The sequence below is a fragment of the Thunnus albacares genome, chromosome 17 (assembly GCF_914725855.1).
Source record: "Thunnus albacares chromosome 17, fThuAlb1.1, whole genome shotgun sequence".
Lineage (NCBI taxonomy): Eukaryota > Metazoa > Chordata > Actinopteri > Scombriformes > Scombridae > Thunnus > Thunnus albacares.
The window spans coordinates 14,311,198-14,329,575 of NC_058122.1; the positions used below are offsets into that span (position 1 = coordinate 14,311,198).

At 38.7% G+C, this 18,378-nt stretch overlaps 3 protein-coding genes across 4 annotated transcripts; all 3 read left to right on the top strand.

The window, feature by feature from the left end:
- The first annotated feature begins 160 nt into the window (after positions 1 to 160).
- drc3 (dynein regulatory complex subunit 3) lies at positions 161 to 5,151 on the top strand. 2 transcript variants are annotated; one of them, XM_044330146.1, is made up of 13 exons: positions 161 to 265; positions 587 to 792; positions 1,399 to 1,515; positions 1,653 to 1,819; positions 1,926 to 2,072; positions 2,251 to 2,370; positions 2,460 to 2,572; positions 2,677 to 2,851; positions 3,006 to 3,137; positions 3,256 to 3,326; positions 4,232 to 4,355; positions 4,600 to 4,731; positions 4,841 to 5,151. In XM_044330146.1, the coding sequence occupies exons 2-13, from the start codon at positions 633 to 635 to the stop codon at positions 4,934 to 4,936; spliced, it is 1,554 nt and encodes a 517-aa protein (XP_044186081.1). In that variant the 5' UTR covers positions 161 to 265; positions 587 to 632; the 3' UTR covers positions 4,937 to 5,151. The 2 variants fall into 2 exon arrangements, with proteins under 2 accessions (XP_044186081.1, XP_044186082.1); XM_044330147.1 differs by lacking the exon at positions 161 to 265 and adding an exon at positions 275 to 376.
- A 571-nt stretch (positions 5,152 to 5,722) lies between these two features.
- gid4 (GID complex subunit 4 homolog) lies at positions 5,723 to 10,690 on the top strand. Its single transcript, XM_044330148.1, has 6 exons — positions 5,723 to 6,116; positions 6,633 to 6,692; positions 7,365 to 7,472; positions 8,073 to 8,174; positions 8,281 to 8,411; positions 8,516 to 10,690. The coding sequence occupies exons 1-6, from the start codon at positions 5,820 to 5,822 to the stop codon at positions 8,577 to 8,579; spliced, it is 762 nt and encodes a 253-aa protein (XP_044186083.1). The 5' UTR covers positions 5,723 to 5,819; the 3' UTR covers positions 8,580 to 10,690.
- A 2,222-nt stretch (positions 10,691 to 12,912) lies between these two features.
- Positions 12,913 to 18,151, top strand: noxo1a (NADPH oxidase organizer 1a). The gene is made up of 8 exons (XM_044331811.1): positions 12,913 to 13,158; positions 13,273 to 13,353; positions 13,460 to 13,532; positions 13,618 to 13,801; positions 15,029 to 15,222; positions 15,317 to 15,436; positions 15,591 to 15,705; positions 16,823 to 18,151. Exons 1-8 carry the CDS (start codon positions 13,093 to 13,095, stop codon positions 17,559 to 17,561), a joined length of 1,572 nt encoding a protein of 523 aa, XP_044187746.1. The 5' UTR covers positions 12,913 to 13,092; the 3' UTR covers positions 17,562 to 18,151.
- The last annotated feature ends 227 nt before the right edge of the window (positions 18,152 to 18,378 follow it).

The window sequence follows — 18,378 nt, forward strand, 5'->3', positions numbered from 1 at the left end:
TGAAAATAGAAAAATGGATATAGCTCATATTTTACTTTTGACAAAGATGTTAAAACAAAAGAAATCAACCGCACAAAATCTTAGTGTCATCATAGCTAAACGTTTTTTTTTTTTGTTTTGCGTTGTTATTATAAATATTTATAAGTCAAGCGAGTATATTTTGAGGTTGAAAGGTTATATTAACAGAATCACTTGATGGTACTTGAACGCAGCTTTGAGTCAGCCTGTTGCTATGTAACAACGTCTAAACAACAGAGGTTAAGAGGTAAGATACTGACTTTACTAGGCACAAAAACTTGTATTATTTGTTTGTTCGGGGTTTTTTTTTAAGTTGTCTATATCGGAAGTAAACAACAGTAAATAGATTTTGTCATTGGTAGGTAGTATAAACTTGTTAATGTTTGCTAACGGTAATGATAATTGTCTGGCAAGCCCATTCACTCAATCTAATGATGGTGTTAGCTAATGTCAGCCTATCTAAATTACATATTCTTTTTTTTCTTGCATTATCGTTTGACATCATCCTTAACTGAACAAACCTAGCTCCAAATTAACAAAATATGTCATACCTCTCTCCTTTTGGCAGAGGGTAAAGTGAAGTCAAGTGTGCCTCCAACACCACAAGCTGCAGGATGAGCCACTATTTTATTCATTTTCAGCCCATTTTGACGGAAGATGCGGTTCTGAAGAAGGCAATAATAGAGGAAAGTCCTCAAGATGTGGCTGAGCTTATTGCCAAGATGAAGGGAATCATTTTAGATGAAGTTTCTAATCTATGTCTGCAATACAGAAGTGAGAAAAAACATTAAAGGACGGGTTCACAATTTTTCAAGTCTGTTTGAAAACAATAATCAGGTTCCCAAATGAACACTGAAATAGGTTTTTCATTCCTCCTGTTCATACTGGTCATTAGAAGATCCCTCCATAATGCACTGTGAGTGACGGGGGCCAAAATCCACAGTCCTCCTTCTGTGCAAAACGCTTATTAGCACACTTGCTAATATGAAGCTTCAGTTGTCCAAAATATTAAAATTAAGTAGATATCTTATATTTTCTATATTTCAACGTTACAGTCTTTTTAGTACCAAATTCCACCGGAGCTCAACAGGAAAACACTGTCAAAGGAAACACAAAGAGGAAATTTTATGCTAAAAAGTCTGTAAATGTGGCACGTATCCACTTGATATGATTAACTCAGACTGCTGAAACCTCATGTAAGTCAGTATGAACAGGAGGAATGATTACAGCGAGGAAAACCTCTTTCAGTGCTCATACAGGCAACTGACTTGTTTTAAAGACATGCAGACTTGAAAAATTGTGAACCTATCATTTAAATTCATTCAGTGTATGAATGTGTATTAGGTTCGGGTATTTAGCTAAGAGTTTGTTTGTTCACAGACATCCTAAAGATTGACCATTTATGGGAATGCAAGTCCTTGACCAAGCTTGAATTGAACAACAACATCATAAAGAAGATTGAGGGTCTGGACTGTTTGATTAATCTGACATGGCTCGGTAGGATGAAGCTTTGTATTGATATTTTGCTCACAGTTTGCATGTGGACAACATGGCATGATAAACCTAAAAAAGCTTAAAATATGAGCCCTGTAACTACAAGCAATCATGACGGTCAGTCTCAATGTGTCTTTTAGATCTGTCGTTCAACAGCATTGAGAAAATTGAGGGTCTGGAGTCTCTGCGGAAGCTCGAAGTGCTGAATTTGTCCAACAACAAAATTCCTGTCATTGAAAACATGGACACACTTGAGAAACTAACTTTTTTCTGCTTTTCAAACAACCTCGTCGGACAGCTGGACAATGTAACATATTTGCCTTGCATGAATACTGTAATATACTGCATTTATATTGCAAGTGATATATAACATTTGTTCACTTTACCTAATGCAAATCTAATGCATTTCAAAGGTGCTCTATCTCAGGACATTTAAGAACCTGTTCACCCTCAACCTACTTGGAAATCCTGTCTCTGAGGAGGGCGATTACAAACTTTTCATTGCTGCCTACTTTCCAAACTTGAACTGCCTAGACTACAGATATCTCGATGAGAAGACAGTGAGTATAAATTGTGGTGTGTTTTGACACAAACCCAAGTTGTCACGCAAGTCTTTTCACTTTAAGCAACTGGCATTTTTATAGATAATTTTCTTTTTGTTTGGAAATTGTGCCCATGGTGATTTATAATTTGCTATATTGATACTGTACAAATTAAATCATGTTTGTCTATGTGCAGAAAAAGGAGGCGTTGATAAAATACCACTATGACCTTGAGAAAATGAAACGTGATGGCTTGCAGATGCAACAAGCTGCTGAGGCTAAGCAAAGACAGGAAGCTGAGCTACAATTACACCACGTAATATAAAGTTCAGATTTGGTGATGCGGTCGTTGTTCACTGAGCATTTATACATGCTGTGTGTCACTTCAGTTTTTCTTTTCTACAGGATGCCTTTGTGGAGTTCCTGGATGGGTCTTATCTGTTTAAGGACATGTTCAAAGATGATCCAGAGGCAGACAAAATACACTACCTGCCAGAAGTCGCTACTCTGCTTCACACATATCCTTTGTTGTCTTGGCTTACTAATCCATGCAGGTGTGTAATTGATGAGAAAAAAAAAATCAGCGGAAATTATTCATGGAATTCCTTGACCCTATACTTACATTTGAGCACCAAATGGTGGAGCTGTGTGTGCAGTTATGTGAAATAGGCCTGGCTGAGCATAAGCGAAGAGAAGCAGAGGTGAACTCCTTCTTCAGCGGTCACTCTAAAGCTGTGCCTCACTACCAGCTCAGAGCATCACAAATATTGGCAAATTTTGAGCAGAAACACAAAGAGGTGAGCTATGAGGGCCATAATGTTTTAAAAAGACTTGCTCTGGGTCATTGTCAGTAAACGTATCCAGATAACTCAATAAATCTGCTACTTGGAACAGGCCTGTTGTGTATTATTGATTAGTATAACAATATGTCCCCTGTTGACACCTCTCTAGAAAATAGAAGAGTTGCAGCACTTATCAGAACCAGAACTCCTGAAGGTCAAGGTCACCCAGTGCAATGATGAAATCGACCTACTCTGTAACAACCTTATGGAGCTGGATTTTCAGCTGGTCAGCCAGCTGGAGGTAAGTGTGTGTATACCTTCTGTACTATGTATTATGTAGTATATATACACATGCCAAAAAACTGTGTTACTGTGCTTTACTTTAACATTTACACAGTGATGCTGCCTTTTCATTTCAGGATATCATCAAAAAGCTTGACACCAACATCTCAGACATGGTTGTCATCTTCAGTGAAACAGCTCAAGGGACATATCCTTTATTTATTTATTGTTTTTACTGTGCATCACCCTAAAAGCTTGGGATTATTTCCAGTAACACTGGTTGTTAATGTTCTATCTTAAGTGCATGACATTATTTTCTTGAAATAGAAATCAAGATAAGTCTCAACACTATTGATGCAATCCCACATTAATCCACTAGGGCATCCAGGCATTATAGGCTTACCTGACCCGCACCTGAACCTCCTCACCTAGAGAAAGGACTTTCTTGAAATCCAACTTGAATTTTGTTTCAATTTAAATATAATCTTGGCCATTAATCCAGTCTTGTTTAAATGTCAGCATTTGGTGACACACACACATAGTTTAGATACAAAATTAGCAATGGTCTAATTAAAGATCCCCTCCGGACATGTATTAAGACATATAAAAATACTCTCCTTGGAACAAATCGTGTGTCTGATTTTTTTTTCCGCGAAAAAGTATGATTATGACTTTAAAATCCTTAAAATTTCATCTATTCCTTCTCCCCCGTTAAAAATGCCAGAATCTACAGTATGAAAATATGCAAATATTTCTTCATTTCAAAGGTTTTCCTGCTGGACACAAGATGTCTCCTGATTCATGGTAAAGTCCACTCTCTTTGTTTGTGCACTGGAGGCTTCAAGTTTCCACATCACACTTGTGTAAATTGAATACTGGATCAGGATTGGTGTCCAAAATAGTTGTGATGTCATAAATCCTGTTTATAGGCCGACCACTAAAAATCTGATTACCAGTGAGCACAGAGAAACTTTCCACTTTAAGCAGATGAACGTGAAAACAGCCTTCCAGTGTCAAACACTTAAAATACATCATTCATCCAACATTAGAAACAATTAAAAAAATATTTTTGAGCAGAGAAGGACTTTAACACTTTCCTTGACACAATCATACATTTGCCCAATGTCGAGATCTGGAAGATGACTATAATGAGAAGGTGCGAGAGATTGCTGTAGCCACTCTGGAGAAAGTAGCCAAGGACAAGTTGGAGGAGGACATACCAGATGATGTTAGAATGGTAAGTTATGATTGAGACTATAGTTTTATTGCAAATGTTGATTAGCACTTCTCTCTCAGTTTGGCTCTGTTTAATCTGAGATCATTCAAAATGACTGCATAGGGTGTTAACATTAACAGATAAAATACAACCACAGTTTAGCAGAACAATAGCAATCTAAAGTGAATGTTGATGACAGTGAATATCCTGCAACAACAGTCTGGTTGGGACATGACACATTTTTCACTTGTGTTTCTCTGTGTAGCTATTTACAGACAAAGACACGGTGATGGACGCACTGGCCACCGGCCATGATAACCACCTGCTGAAGATCAATGACCGAGAGACTCAGTTGGTTACACGTATCAATACCTGGAAAGTGACCCTCATTAAAGGGGTAGGAAGCTGAAATTACATCAAAACAAGCTGCCCTGATTTATTTCTCCTCTCCTCTTTGTTTCACAGGTTTGTAATTGTTTGCTTTTTGCCTTTATGGGTTGTTACAGATTCAAGACACAGAACTTAAGCGGAGCCGCATGCGCATCTCAGGCATCCACAGATATATGGACTATTTGAGGGAGCAGCTGGAAGAGTTGCAGTAGCATGATCAATGAGACATTTGAGTCCAAAAAAAGAATGGAAAAGGCACATTTTCACATCTTGTGTGAACAACAGAAACACATTTCATTGTATCCAAGTAATAATATTCCTCAATTTCTTTTGCTATATGTACCATACCCAATAACAAATGTCAGAAATAATATGTTCCCGTATGTCTTGCTGCCTGTGTTGAGATAATAAAGATATTTTGATTTACTTTCTTAGTGTCCTCCCAAGTTCCCCGGTCACCCAAATACATGTGCATAAGATTTGTGTGGAGTTCACTTCTCTTGTCTTTTTAAAAAATCTTTATTAAAGGAACAATAACATTACAAGACAAACAACAGTACAAAAAGTGTGTGGAAAATTAGACCAAAAGAAGAAAAAGAAAAATATATATTCACAATATACTAAAAAACAACTCTGAATTCACAAGAAAAACAAAATAAATGACCCAGTTTAAAAAATCCTAAAAATTTACACATAAACACAAATCACAATCTTGTCCATAATATTTATTAAAAGAAGGAATTTCTTGAACAAAGAGGTATGGCATTGTGAGTGTGCAGTTTGCAGAGGAGACACAACAATTTTATTAGAGGCAGTATATTTAAAAGAAAAAAACATAGCCTACTTTCTAAAATAAGCACCAAAACATCGCAAGTATCTCATTGCTGGTGGTTGTGTAGTGTACTCTCAGAATAAATACAACTCCCAGAATGCCTTTCCGTACGTTATCCAATGAGACTGTTGCTCAATCATTTCCAACCAATTAAATTTAGGGAAGCTGGATTCTCACATGAGACGTTGCAGAGTCCACTAATAAGTGGCCAGTTCGTGAGCAGCGCTGCAAAATTGAGCACAGTTTCGGACCTCTGGGATTTTATGCAGCTAGCAAACCGTCCTCTGTCAGTACCACTTCTCTGTCCAGCTGTGGTGTGCTCAGACACAAAGTTCATGACGGTTGCTGACGGTGACACGTTAGCGCTCATCATGCCTGTCCGAGCAGAGTGCTGCAGTACCACCGGCACGGCCTGCTTATCCTCGGCCTCTCTTACACCCCCTGCCCCGATCAACACCCACCAGCCGGGGGTGGCCACCTCGCTGCTCTACAGCGGCTCACAGTTTCGGGGTTATCAGAAGAGCAAAGGCAACTCTTACGACGTTGAGGTTGTCCTGCAGGTACATTTATTTGTGACGTGCACCAGTCCGGTTTCGTTTTAACAGTAGTTTGTTTCTTATTGCATGCAAATATCATTAGTCGCTAACTTGCTAGCTAGCTGACGTTTACTCGCTTAGCTTTATATGGTGAGACAGTACTAACACGCTGACCTAATTTTGAGCCAGCCCACAGGACTAGGTTTCTACTATGGTATTTTACATTTGGACCACATTTAATTAATTTCGACACCTGTTATGCAGTACATGATACCAAAACACGTTAGCATTTTGTGCAACTAGCTGTTAGCTACCTAAATTAATGGAATTACTATACTAGTGTTGACGTGGGAGCAGTGTCAACAGACAGTATAATCCTTGTCTGCATGCACTCTTTATAAGGTTTCGTATCTGTTCACACAACATCTAGTATACTATCAGACTGCCATTGAGAAGAAGGAGAACATTTTTTACACCTGTACGTTGAGGCCATTTCAGATACCTAATTATGTGTTCCTAAAATGTGTTTATCTTGGACAGCATGTGACTGTGGAGGACTCATATTTGTGTGGATACTTGAAAATCAAAGGCCTGACTGAGGTAAGCTTTTCAAACTAGGTCAGATGTAGTTAGACTGACCTTTATTCTGTCAACGACTAATCACAACTGGTTTCCACTCGCTTGATGCAGGCTGAATTGTGACACTGATAAGACGGAGACAGTGTGTGATGCCATTTGGTGTAACCTCTAAGGTCTAACACTCCAGACCTTAGCTTAAGTGTGTCAACTGTATATCCATTACATTATGCAACACATGGAAGTGAAAAGGTCAGCAGGATACTGTATTAAATTTTGGCTGTGGCGGAGTGGAGCGAAAGATGAGTAACACTTTGCCAGGTTGTGTCTGTGCCTCTGCAGAAGTATTGAGTCAAATTTTAACTGAAGCAAAATTATGCTGTTTGATTTACAACTCAATTATTTTTAAATAAGCTGTACAGGTATATCCAGATATTGAAACATATTTAGGACATGGGTGGAGAAAGCTATTAAATTTGTCATTAGGGCTGCATAGTCTACTGTAATCTTTCTGCTGATGCATAGTTCATAGCCTGTTGCACGACACATGAGTCATACAGGAAATCTAAATGTGACGGATTATCAGAGCAGAAGCATTTTTTTAATGCAGGTTTAAAAGCAAATATGAAATGCACACATGCATTTCAAAAGAAAGTTATCACCATCTCTCCTTCTTTCCTTCCCGCTGTGCAACAGGAGTATCCCACTCTCACAACATTCTTTGCTGGTGAAATTATCAGTCGAAAGAGACCTTTTTTAACAAGGAAGTGGGACGCAGATGAAGATGTGGACAGAAAGCACTGGGTATGTCCTTATTCTGTTATTTTGCTCTGATGTAGTAACAGCTGTTAATCAAAGATCGATTAATCACAATGCACAAATTTGGCATGACATTATTTGTGCATTCCTGGGACATTTGTTTAATGTTGTGCAGATGTTTCTAGCTGCTGGGCTTGTGACAAATTTCCATACAGTTTGGATAAGTGATGTGTGTTACCATGAGCAGTCATAATGCAAGTTGCTTACTATAGGACAACAGTGAAAGTCGTTGCTCAGACATGTTGGAAGTTTAAGTTCACCCAAATTGCAGTAACCTGTCGCCTGCAGCTCTTTGTCTAACTGTAAATGTCTGATATATGTCCTCCAGAAAAAAAATATATAAGTTGTGCAGAATTATGTTTGGTCTTTTTAATTTTCTTTGGCAATTTCTGGAATAACAACACATGAAAGGAAAAGTGGCAGGAAAAACTTTTTGAATGCTTTCATCAAGGAACATTCTTATTTTCTAAGCAAGTAATGATTGATGAAGATAATTCACATGCCAGACAATCATGTGAGGATTTTGTCTTGTTATAATCTCCATACTTTCTATTCCCTGATCAGTATTTAATTAACTCTTACCAGGGCAAATTTCAGCCTTTTTACAAATACGCCAAAAGCTTCAACTCAGACGACTTTGACTATGAGGCTCTGGACAGCAGTGATTATGTCTTCATGAGGTGGAAGGTTAGTACATCCTCTTACTGTGACCTGTCATCTCTCTTCTTACCCATATTAGCTTTCAACTCTGACCTCCACTGTGTTGTTTTTTTTTTTTTTCCTGCACCCTAAGGAGCAATTTCTAGTTCCAGACCACACTATCAAAGATATCAGTGGCGCTTCCTTCGCAGGCTTCTACTACATTTGCTTCCAGAAGTCCACAGCCACTATTGAGGGCTACTATTACCACAGGAGCTCAGAATGGTAACCACCAGCATTACGAACCAAGTTCAATGATTTTTTTTTATTGTCACATTAACGCTTGTTTCTTATGCTGATATCACTCTTTCTTCTTTTTTTAAATTCAGGTACCAGTCCCTAAACCTAAACCATGTTCGAGAACACAGTATGCCCATTTATGAATTTCGGTGACAAACACACACACACGTTTTGAGTCAAGGAGGGGACAGTTCACCCCGCCCTGCTGTTAAATGGAACGGGAACGACAGAGAGCCCTTTAATGCCAAGACTGGAGCTGACCCGTTTTCCTCGCTGCAAGGAAACAAATGTGTGGTCACTCGTCCCTCTTCTGATGGACTGAAAGAAAGATGGCGCAGAGAGAGAGGAGTTAAAAAGAAGACGAAGATTAGTGAGAGATGGGCAGGTCTCACAGTTGCCGTAGAACTGATGTTTGCCTGGGATTTAATTTTTTGATTTTAATTTGTCCTTTTTTGGCCTGTTTTTTTTATTTTAATTTTGTACTATCTGGATTCTTTGCGCTCTTATAGGATCTGCACCCCTGTAGTTGGACATCAAAAAAGGTTCCTGTTTTCCTTCAGTGGAAACGTAATTTCTTTGCCTTTCAGTTAAGAGTTGCAAAAGTAAAAGATGGTACTCTTTTTAAAAAGAGTATAAAGAGTTTTGTTCAGTAAAGCTTAATTTATTTCTACTTAATACAATTATCTTTGCAATAACACTTTGACGCCCCATAGTGATTGATACAGAGTATAATAGCCGGGGGGGGGTCCTTGCCAAAATGTTGCAAAAGACGCAACGATGAGCAGTGATCTAGTTTTTATGCAAGTTCTGTAAGACACGGTCTGTTGATCAGGGACGGTACATTCAGGCAGTACGTATTATAACTGAAAACCAACAGTTGAATGTGATGGAGCTGGAATCGGCTGAGTTAGGATTACAGCAACGTTGACCTCTGAACAGGTCATTAGTAACCAATCATTTCCAAGCTGCTGCTGCTGCTGCTTCAGAAAATCCTCTAAACACAAGAAAAGTCTAATAATGGCTCAACATCAGTTTTTGTTTTGTTTTGTTTTTTTCTATGCAAGCCAAAGGTCACTAATAGTTAGGGTTTCTATCACTACTCACTAACTTATTTTCAGATTATTTCTCTTTCAGAGTGATTTATTTATTTTTTTAATCAAGAGTGACCCTCAGTTAAAATGCACAAGGAAAAATAAAGAATCATGGAATAAATAAGGAGGCTTATTTTATTGCGTAGACCAGCATTTTAAGCTCAGACATGTGACAGTACATTCCAGTTCATAATTCATTTTAAAACACAAGGTCTTTCAGAATTTCAGTCACATAAGAGGTGTCGACAAACGGCGGGAGATTAGAGATGTCGGTGTGCGCATCTCAGGGGGTACACGTGGAGTTTGAGTGATGGGGGAAGAGTTGATGTGTAATGCAACAAAAACAATGCAGTGTGTTGAATGTTAATCTTAGTAGAGTACAATCTTAGTTTTCTTCAGTTACAGTCCGCTCATGGTCATTTTCATCCTTTCCCACATTATTTCCATGTTTAGAAGCGGCTAAATGTGGCAGTTCATTTTTCTCCTAACTTTTTAAACGAAGGCACAACAGTTAAGACGTAACACACAGAGTTACATAACATTACGTCATTGTGTGTTATTGTTCTGCCCTTTAGTGGAGAATATTGTATTAAAAGCACCTTGTGGCTCATTAAGTGTTAAGTAGGATGATGCTTTAGTAAAAACCTGCTGCCTTACACTTTTAAATGTTTGTAAATCTCCCTTTTCTCACAAGTGGTTAGATTAGTAATGTTTTACTTGAAAGAAATCATGAGAATATTTCTGTGGGAGAAACTGTGCAAAAACATGACGGAACTTTATGTGTCCTTCTGGTGGATCCTTCTGGAAAGAGATTGATATAAAAGTTTGCCTGCCTCTTTGTTGCTTATAGACTTTTACATGACTTGGCAGCCTGCAGCATGACAAGCAGGCTTGATGGGTTGTGTGAATACTATTCGCACTATGTTTTGTTTTTTGTTTTTTGTTTTTTTCCATGAATAGTATCTGGATGGAAAATGTTACAAATGTTCCATATAACTTCAAGATAATTTGCTTTGTCATTAATCATGTAACAAATATTTATTTGAGAGTGTGTCGTTAAAAAGTTTGAATACAATTGATTTAAAAAGATCAATTTAGAAAAGATGTATGATAAATCTAAACGAGTGTATTGTGTGAGGAGGAATAAAAAGTGAACTATTTCATACACATTTACACATTCTTTATTATTTTGAGTCCTTTTTTATTTCTTCTAATCTGGACAGTTGAATTGATGCGCCCATTACTGGTAAGGTTGAGACAGATGACCGAAGTGAACACAGCAGTCAGCACTAGATGTCAGCAGTGAACCACAAAAAGTTTCACTTCTTATCTCCTTGGACAACATGCCCCAGAGCCCCAAACTAGCTCGTAAAAGTTCCAAACCTCTGAACATTAAGCAGCGTCTGACTGACTAACTTTGTACTGGTTCTATAGTACAATAGCTCATCCCCACAATCCTGTAACTTTTTACACACACACGTTCACAAATCCCTGGAGAGGCAGTGATTCAAATCCTTCTCATTCAAATCCTATGTAGTTTATCCCCCCCCCCCCCCCAAAATGCTGGCATCCTCCATTCTTTTATTATGTTTTTCAAAAACAACTTTTTATGGTGAAGTTCTTAGTTATGTACTTAGTGATAAATGATAAGAAGACTCCAACGCAGGGTTCCATTTCTTTAGATACTCATTGATGTGGCATTTTTATATGAGAATGTTTTTCAGGAAAAACAAATATACTTTGGGAGTTCGATTGAATGGCCAATTATTAAACTTTTTATCCGGTACAGCTTTCTATCATAAAATAAACAAAACCAGTAAATGGTTAATGTGGTTCAGGTTTGGTGTAAGTGCCTGAGCTAACAAAGCCTGACTGAACGGAGGAGGAAATAATATTCATGTGAAGCCTGAAAGTTATGAGGTAAATGTATGTGGGCAACAACTTCTTATCTGTTTTAACAATGCTGGCAAGTTTCATAAGAGCGGTCAAGTACTTTAATGCTGACTGGTGTTTTTTTAGTGTGTATTGATAAGCGATGGAGTTTTAGAGTTAAACAGTGTTACATTTCTGTCTTTGAATCAAGCTGTGTTCAGGATGATGAGGGTGAACTTAGTAGATATGGGCAGTGGTGGGAGTAGTACTCAGATACTTTACTTAGGTAAAAGTACCAATACAGCAATGTAAAAACACTCCATTACAAGTCCTGCATGAAAAATCCTATTTAAGCAGAACTACATAACTATCAGCAGCAAAATCTATTGCAGTAAAAGTAGTGGTTTGGTCCCTCTGACTGATATATTATTCTATATGACATCATTAGATTATTAATACTGAAGCATCAGTGTTAGAGCAGCATGTTACTGTTGTAGCTGCTGGAGGTGGAGCTAGTTTGAACTACTTCATATACAGTTAGCCAGTTTAGTCCTGTGGTTCCCAACCTAGGGTTCAGGCCCCTCCAAAGGGTCACCAGATAAACCTGAGGGGTCGTGAGATGATTAATAAGAGAGGAAAGAAGAAAAAACAAAGTTCTGATACACAAATCTGTTTTCAGTTTTTGGGCTTTTTCTCTAATCTTTGATTTTTGGAGAAATATTGGATCATTTGAACATTTATTGAAATGAGACCACGTGAGAAGTTTAGAGGGAAAAATCACTATTTGGTGGAGCTCAAAAGACAAAAAGGTTGGAAACCACTGGTTTCATCTTTAGCAATGTGTTGTATTTTAAAAGCTTGTTATATTATCCATTGTGTCAAATCTTCACCTGAAAAGTAACTAAAGCTGTCAGATAAATGTAGTGGAGTAGAAAGTACAATATTTCCCTCTGAAATGTAGTGGAGTGGAAGTATAAAGTAGCATCAAATGGAAATACTCAAGTAAAGTACAAGTACCTAAAAACTGTACTTAAGTACAGTACTTGAGTAGCTTCAATGTACTTAGTTACTTTCCACCACTGGAAATGGGGATCAACATAATTAGAAATGCAATTTATATCTTCTTATACTGTATGTATTTGCTACTTCAGTTCTTGCCTCCTAGAATATTTATTCATTTTAAAAAAAGAAACAATATGCCCTCATCCATGTGTAGGGTGTGATATGAAAAAAGAAATCTAATTTCAATTTCAATTTCAAATCTAGTTTGAGGGGTGTGAAGATATTCTGAGTCATTACCAGAGAAAACCGTTTCTTTGTAATCAGCTTAACCACGTAACCATGTCAGACAGAAATACTTTTCTGAAGCAAAATGACAACATAGCCAGATTGTTTCCTTAATGTTCCCGTAAACGTGCGGTTTCATTCTGACATGCAGAATAATAAAGATTTGTGACACTTGAGTTGCGACATGCATTGTGTTGCAGTGCCACACAGCCACGGGTTTTGGAGCAATGCTGGATTTTCCTGTACGTGACCAAAATATTTTCCACCTCTGCTTGCCAGCATGACTCAGCAGACACACCTGCGCCGATGGACGACATATAAATTCACCTGCAGATCATCCCTACATCACAGCAGCTCACTGCTGGACTACTCAACACACTTTCTGCATCTTATCTTTGACTTTTTTTTAAATTACCATGGGGGACCAGCGGTATCCCATTAGCGTCCGTATAATTGGAGTGTTGCATAAGGAGAAGAGCAAAGTAAGCGCAGATGGAGTTTATTTCGCTTCTGTCATTTAATGTCGCTTTTATGCCAAGACAGTCATAATATGTACCTATCGACGGTGTAATAAAATCTGCTTTTTCCTTTTCCAGTTGTACATGACCTCAGTGCTTTGGTCAGACCAGAATGACATTGTAGTTTATAGAAGTTTTCGGGATTTCAAGAAAATGCACGTGAGTATGAAACAAAAAAGTCCATTTTTATGTCTTGTACATGCAAGTTTGTGTAGATAAAACTTAATAAATCTTGTTGCCTTTACTCAACTGCTATTTATTACAGAAACAACTGAAGAAAGCGTTCCCACCCGCAAACAAGCTGAAGAAATCCGACAGAATCGTCCCCAAATTTACAGGTATGTCGTGCGTAATTCCCACCTTCTGTGAGCAGTGAAAGGTTGTTGTTGGGATTTTGACTTCAGGTGTCCTGTGTGTGTTTAGACAGAAAGATAAAGCGCAGCGGTCGGAGGAAAAGCCCCACCAAATCACTGGTGCGCCTGAAGCTTTTGCAGAAATATTGTAATGAACTCCTGAGCTGCGACCCGCGCGTCTCTCAGTCTGCAGACCTCATCCAGTTCTTCCATCCCAAAGACCAGGATCTCGAGCCCGAGTTCTCCAAGAACGGGTAGGCTAAAAAACACATTTAAAGGTGCACTATGTAAGATTTGGCTAGAATTTTTTCTTTTTTCTTTTAAACATTCAAAAATTAAAGCTGGAGTGCAGGACTTCTGGAATTATGAGCAATTGAGTAATAACAAAAACATTGTTGACACTGTCGGTGCCTACATGTAGGTGATTTCGCTTGCCAAAATTAGCATTAGCATTATCATGGTTAACCACAGACTGTAAATGCACAGTGCTAACCAAGCTAGCAGCTAGTGTTCGGGTCAGCTACCCTCTTGTCCAAATATGGTCACTTCTGGCTCCAAAAATCCGAAATGGCGACAGTCAAAATGCCGAAATCAAGTCTACAAACCAATGGGTGATGTCATAGTAGCTACGTTCATTATTTTTTGCAGTCTTTTGGCCAGTCTGAAAGCTGCTGCTGCTGAAAGTTTCGCTGTAGAACCATTAATTTGTCACTTTGTTAAGCTGTAACATTTTTTCAGGTGAGAAAGTAACCATTTAGATTCCCGATATGTGGTCAGTTTATCCAAATAACGACTACTTGGAAATTTGCACTGATGTCATTTGGAGATGCTGCTACTACAGCCACTGGCCAGATTGGACAGCTAATCATTTCATTCACCTATTTGGTAATTTACCACCGACTCTAATGTCTTGTAGCATTTTGATATCTTGACGATGCCATGCACAGATTCACCGTAAACAGTAAGCTGGCCAAACCTTACATAGTGCACCTTTAAAAATTATAGGCTTTAGTTGTTGCTCAAAAGGAAAAATGGGGCCCAGGATGAACTCTGCCCTATTACCTCTCCTACATGTGTCTAACAGCAACAATTATTGTAAACACAAAATATTGTAAGTTATGAGTTTTGAAGTGGTTTTCTAACCTTCCAAAAATTTACTTTTAAGAATACTGGAATTAAAGGTGTTTTTTTTTATTTACATCCCTTCCTTACTAAATAATGTATGTAGTTTGGTGTTAAATACTAATCTGCACCTGGAGTTTCGGAAACAACCTGGTAGACTATTAAAGGAAGGAAAAGTTGTGTGTACCAGGGAGGCAAAAAAGACAGGGGCCCTAAGTGGATGCTTATGTATGCCAAGGGCCAAACAAGATAGTATCCAGACATGGATTAAGGAATACAGGATATACCATTAATGCACAGATTAAGCATAATACATGCAGAAGTTCTGTGTTAACCTAACCTGCGTCTCTTGTCCTCAGCATCATGATCATGCCCTCAGAAGATGACATCAAGAGTGATGTGGGACACGGCGGCGGCGGTGGCAACGTGACTCAGCCGTTTGTCACAGAGACATACAGGTGTGTGGCCCCTTACGAGACCAAAGACACCAAGAACAAACCTTTCAAAGTGGCGATGGACGAGAAAGTGGACGTACTCATCAAAGACAAAGCGGGTGAGCAAACAAGCTTCAGTCAGTTTGAAAATAGGTTTCATCAGCCCAAAAATACGCTCGAGGACCTGTGTGACATGTGGTTGTGTTGGCTCAGGGTGGTGGCTTGTGGAGAATGAAGACAAACGCATGGCCTGGTTCCCTGCCCCCTACCTGGAGAAAGTGGATGATGACGATGACGGGGATGAAGATTACATGGATATGACTGGTGCAAGAGGTGCCTCACTAAATACACTTTCTATTAAACTATTTCTTAAGACATATCGACACATATTTGTATAGGTAGTGCATACAGCAGCTTGCCTTAGTGGATGAAAGTTTGTCAAGATGCTACATGACATCGTATTTAAAGTCATCTTTTTCACCCTCAGGCATGTACACTGCAGTCAGGAGCTACAAAGCCACCAAAGACGATGAAATAACCGTAAACATTGGCACAGTGGTGGAAGTCCTGCAGAAGTCTGACAACGGCTGGTGGCTCATCAGGTATTCAATACCTTTGACTTTTGGCTGAAACTTCTAACCTTCTTCTTCTTATAACTGCATTGATGATCGTGACACAGAGACCCCTCTCACAGTCCAAAGAAAGAGAAAAAGGATGATCAATACATGCTTATTTTTAAAAAACACAAATTGAAATGGAAGTGCTACAAACCTTTCCTTATAAGCAAAAGCAAATAACCCTGCAAATTCAAAGTTAAACAATGAAGCCTCTGTGAGGATCAAAATCCACTCAATCAGTGACAACAAACAATGTAAACACAATCAATCATCTATTGCTATGACCATCAAGACTGAATACCAGACAGTGTTTGAGCTTATGTCTTTACATTCTTTTGGAAGCAAATTCCTGTAGCTTGTAGCCTAAATAAGAATCAGTATCTTGATGCAACACAAAACGGCTTAGTGTGGAAGCTTCTAGCTTGATTTCTTTTATAGAATTTCTTATCAATAGGTCTTGATAACACTTTATTTTACATGTCCTTTAAGTTTATATTAGTTTCCTGGAAATTTTTGGAGTAATTTGCCAGTATGTAACAATTCATTTTTAGGCTATTTTACTGAGAGGGTGGTGCAATTTGGTACAAATTCTAAGAAAAAACAGAAAAAAATATTCATGTTCATACATAGTTGTTAATTTGCAAAAGATCTTAATATAAATTAGACTCTTAACAATTCTTTAACTGACAGAAAATACTGTGTGTAGTTTTGTGTGTCAAACTACATATTAATATATTAGCTTGTTTCTTAAAAATGCTATGAGCATATTTCCCATATACGACCAAATTACACCCTTTCAAAGAAATGTTACACAGCAGCTACTTTTAGGAAATTACTGAAAAAAAACATAATATGCTAATATATCATTTAACACACAAAACTACACACTGAAAGCCAAGTATTTTCTGTCAGTTAAAGAATTGTCAAGAGTAAATTCTTAAGATTTATTAGTATTTGATGGTTCATGATTTGCAAATTAACAACAATGTATGAACCCAGATATAACTTACCAACTGAACCAACTTAGTACATTTTTCTTTTTTTGTATCATTTGTACCACCTGTAAACTAATCCAGATTTCAACGCTACATTCTCTCCACAGACACAACGGTAAAGCAGGTTACATCCCCACAATGTACCTGCAGCCCTACAACCACCCTCATATCCGCATGTCAAGCCACCATCAAGATAAACGTGCCTCCTTGACGCTATCCTCCTCCCTGCTGACACCGCAGTCCCAGCAGCTCAGCCGCTCTCAAGGCAACCTGCTGCAGCTGCTGCCTGTCAGCCCCACCTCACCCAACCCACTCCTATCAAACAAGCAAAGGTCACACTCCCTTAACGTCCTGTCAGAGCAACCTCCACCGAGCATCCCTTCCTCTGCTGCCAAAGCTGGCACCACACCCTCCTCTGCAAATCACGCTCCTCCACCCATGATCACGGTGGAGATGGATGGAGAGGAGCAGCAGCGAGAGCGGAGCCCTACAACAGACAGCGAAGGAAGCTTCGTGAGCGACAGTGACTTCAGTCTCAGTGATGACCAGAGCTCCTCCTCAGCGAGCTCGTTCCTCAACCTGAGCCTCCCCGCCAACGACGAGCGCCTGCGTCTCAGCCACACACCTCCGCCCACGGTGGGCAATCGCCTCAGTCCGACAAGCGGCTCAGAGGGGAGAATGCTCCCCAGTGTGTCTGACCCCAACCTCTACAAGGGCCCCACAACACCCAAGGTGCCACCCAGACCTCAGGCGCAGGACATCCTCACCCGCTGCAGCACCATCACCCGCAAGAACGCAAGCAGAAATGTTCTGTCACCCACACAAACTGAGGTACAGAGTCGATAAAAGTTTCTATTCTTAACTATGTCGACTTTATTTTTATCAGTCGGTGAATTTTTCTCTTCTCTGTTCTACCATTTACAACTACTGTCACTTTTTTTTTTTTCCACTAAAGATGTACTCATAGAAATGTGATTTATCAAAAAGTCTTGTTAATGTTTGGTCATTAAAGTGAGACTGGCAACAACTATTCAGAAAATGTACAAAAGGCTTAATTTTGGATTTCAGCAAAATCAGCTTAGACGTATAAACATGATTGATCAGGATACACTAAACATTCATAACTCACCTCTTTACAGTCTGCTCTGAATAATCTATTTTCCATAATGGAAACCTGTTGTTGTGCCTTATATGCATTTTGTCTGTGCTGAGTGCACAAAGATAGATAGATTTGTTCTGTTAACTGCACTGAAAGTAAATGTTTGTCTGAAGTACAAGAGTATGCAGACTGTTTTATTTCCTGCTTAAGTATATGTGTGTAATTATCAATGAAGATCAATTCAGAATGGGATGTAAAATGTAGATTGATTCTGGGTGTGTTGTGTTTACATGTTACTGTAGAGCTTTGAACAAATAAAAGCATTTTTGGGAACTTGGACAGTAACTTGGACTGATATTATTTTTGTACATTTCACACCTAAACATTACTCAACACACTTCAAGAGACTTTGTCATGTTTAAGAGCTCAAGTTCAATGATATCCCCTCATTCTAATACATCTCGATCACCATTCAACTTCAAATTGCATATTTAGCAGCAGATGAAAGGTCAAAATCAGGAAAATCAATTGGTCAATGTGTCTTAACTATTATTTTCACACAGT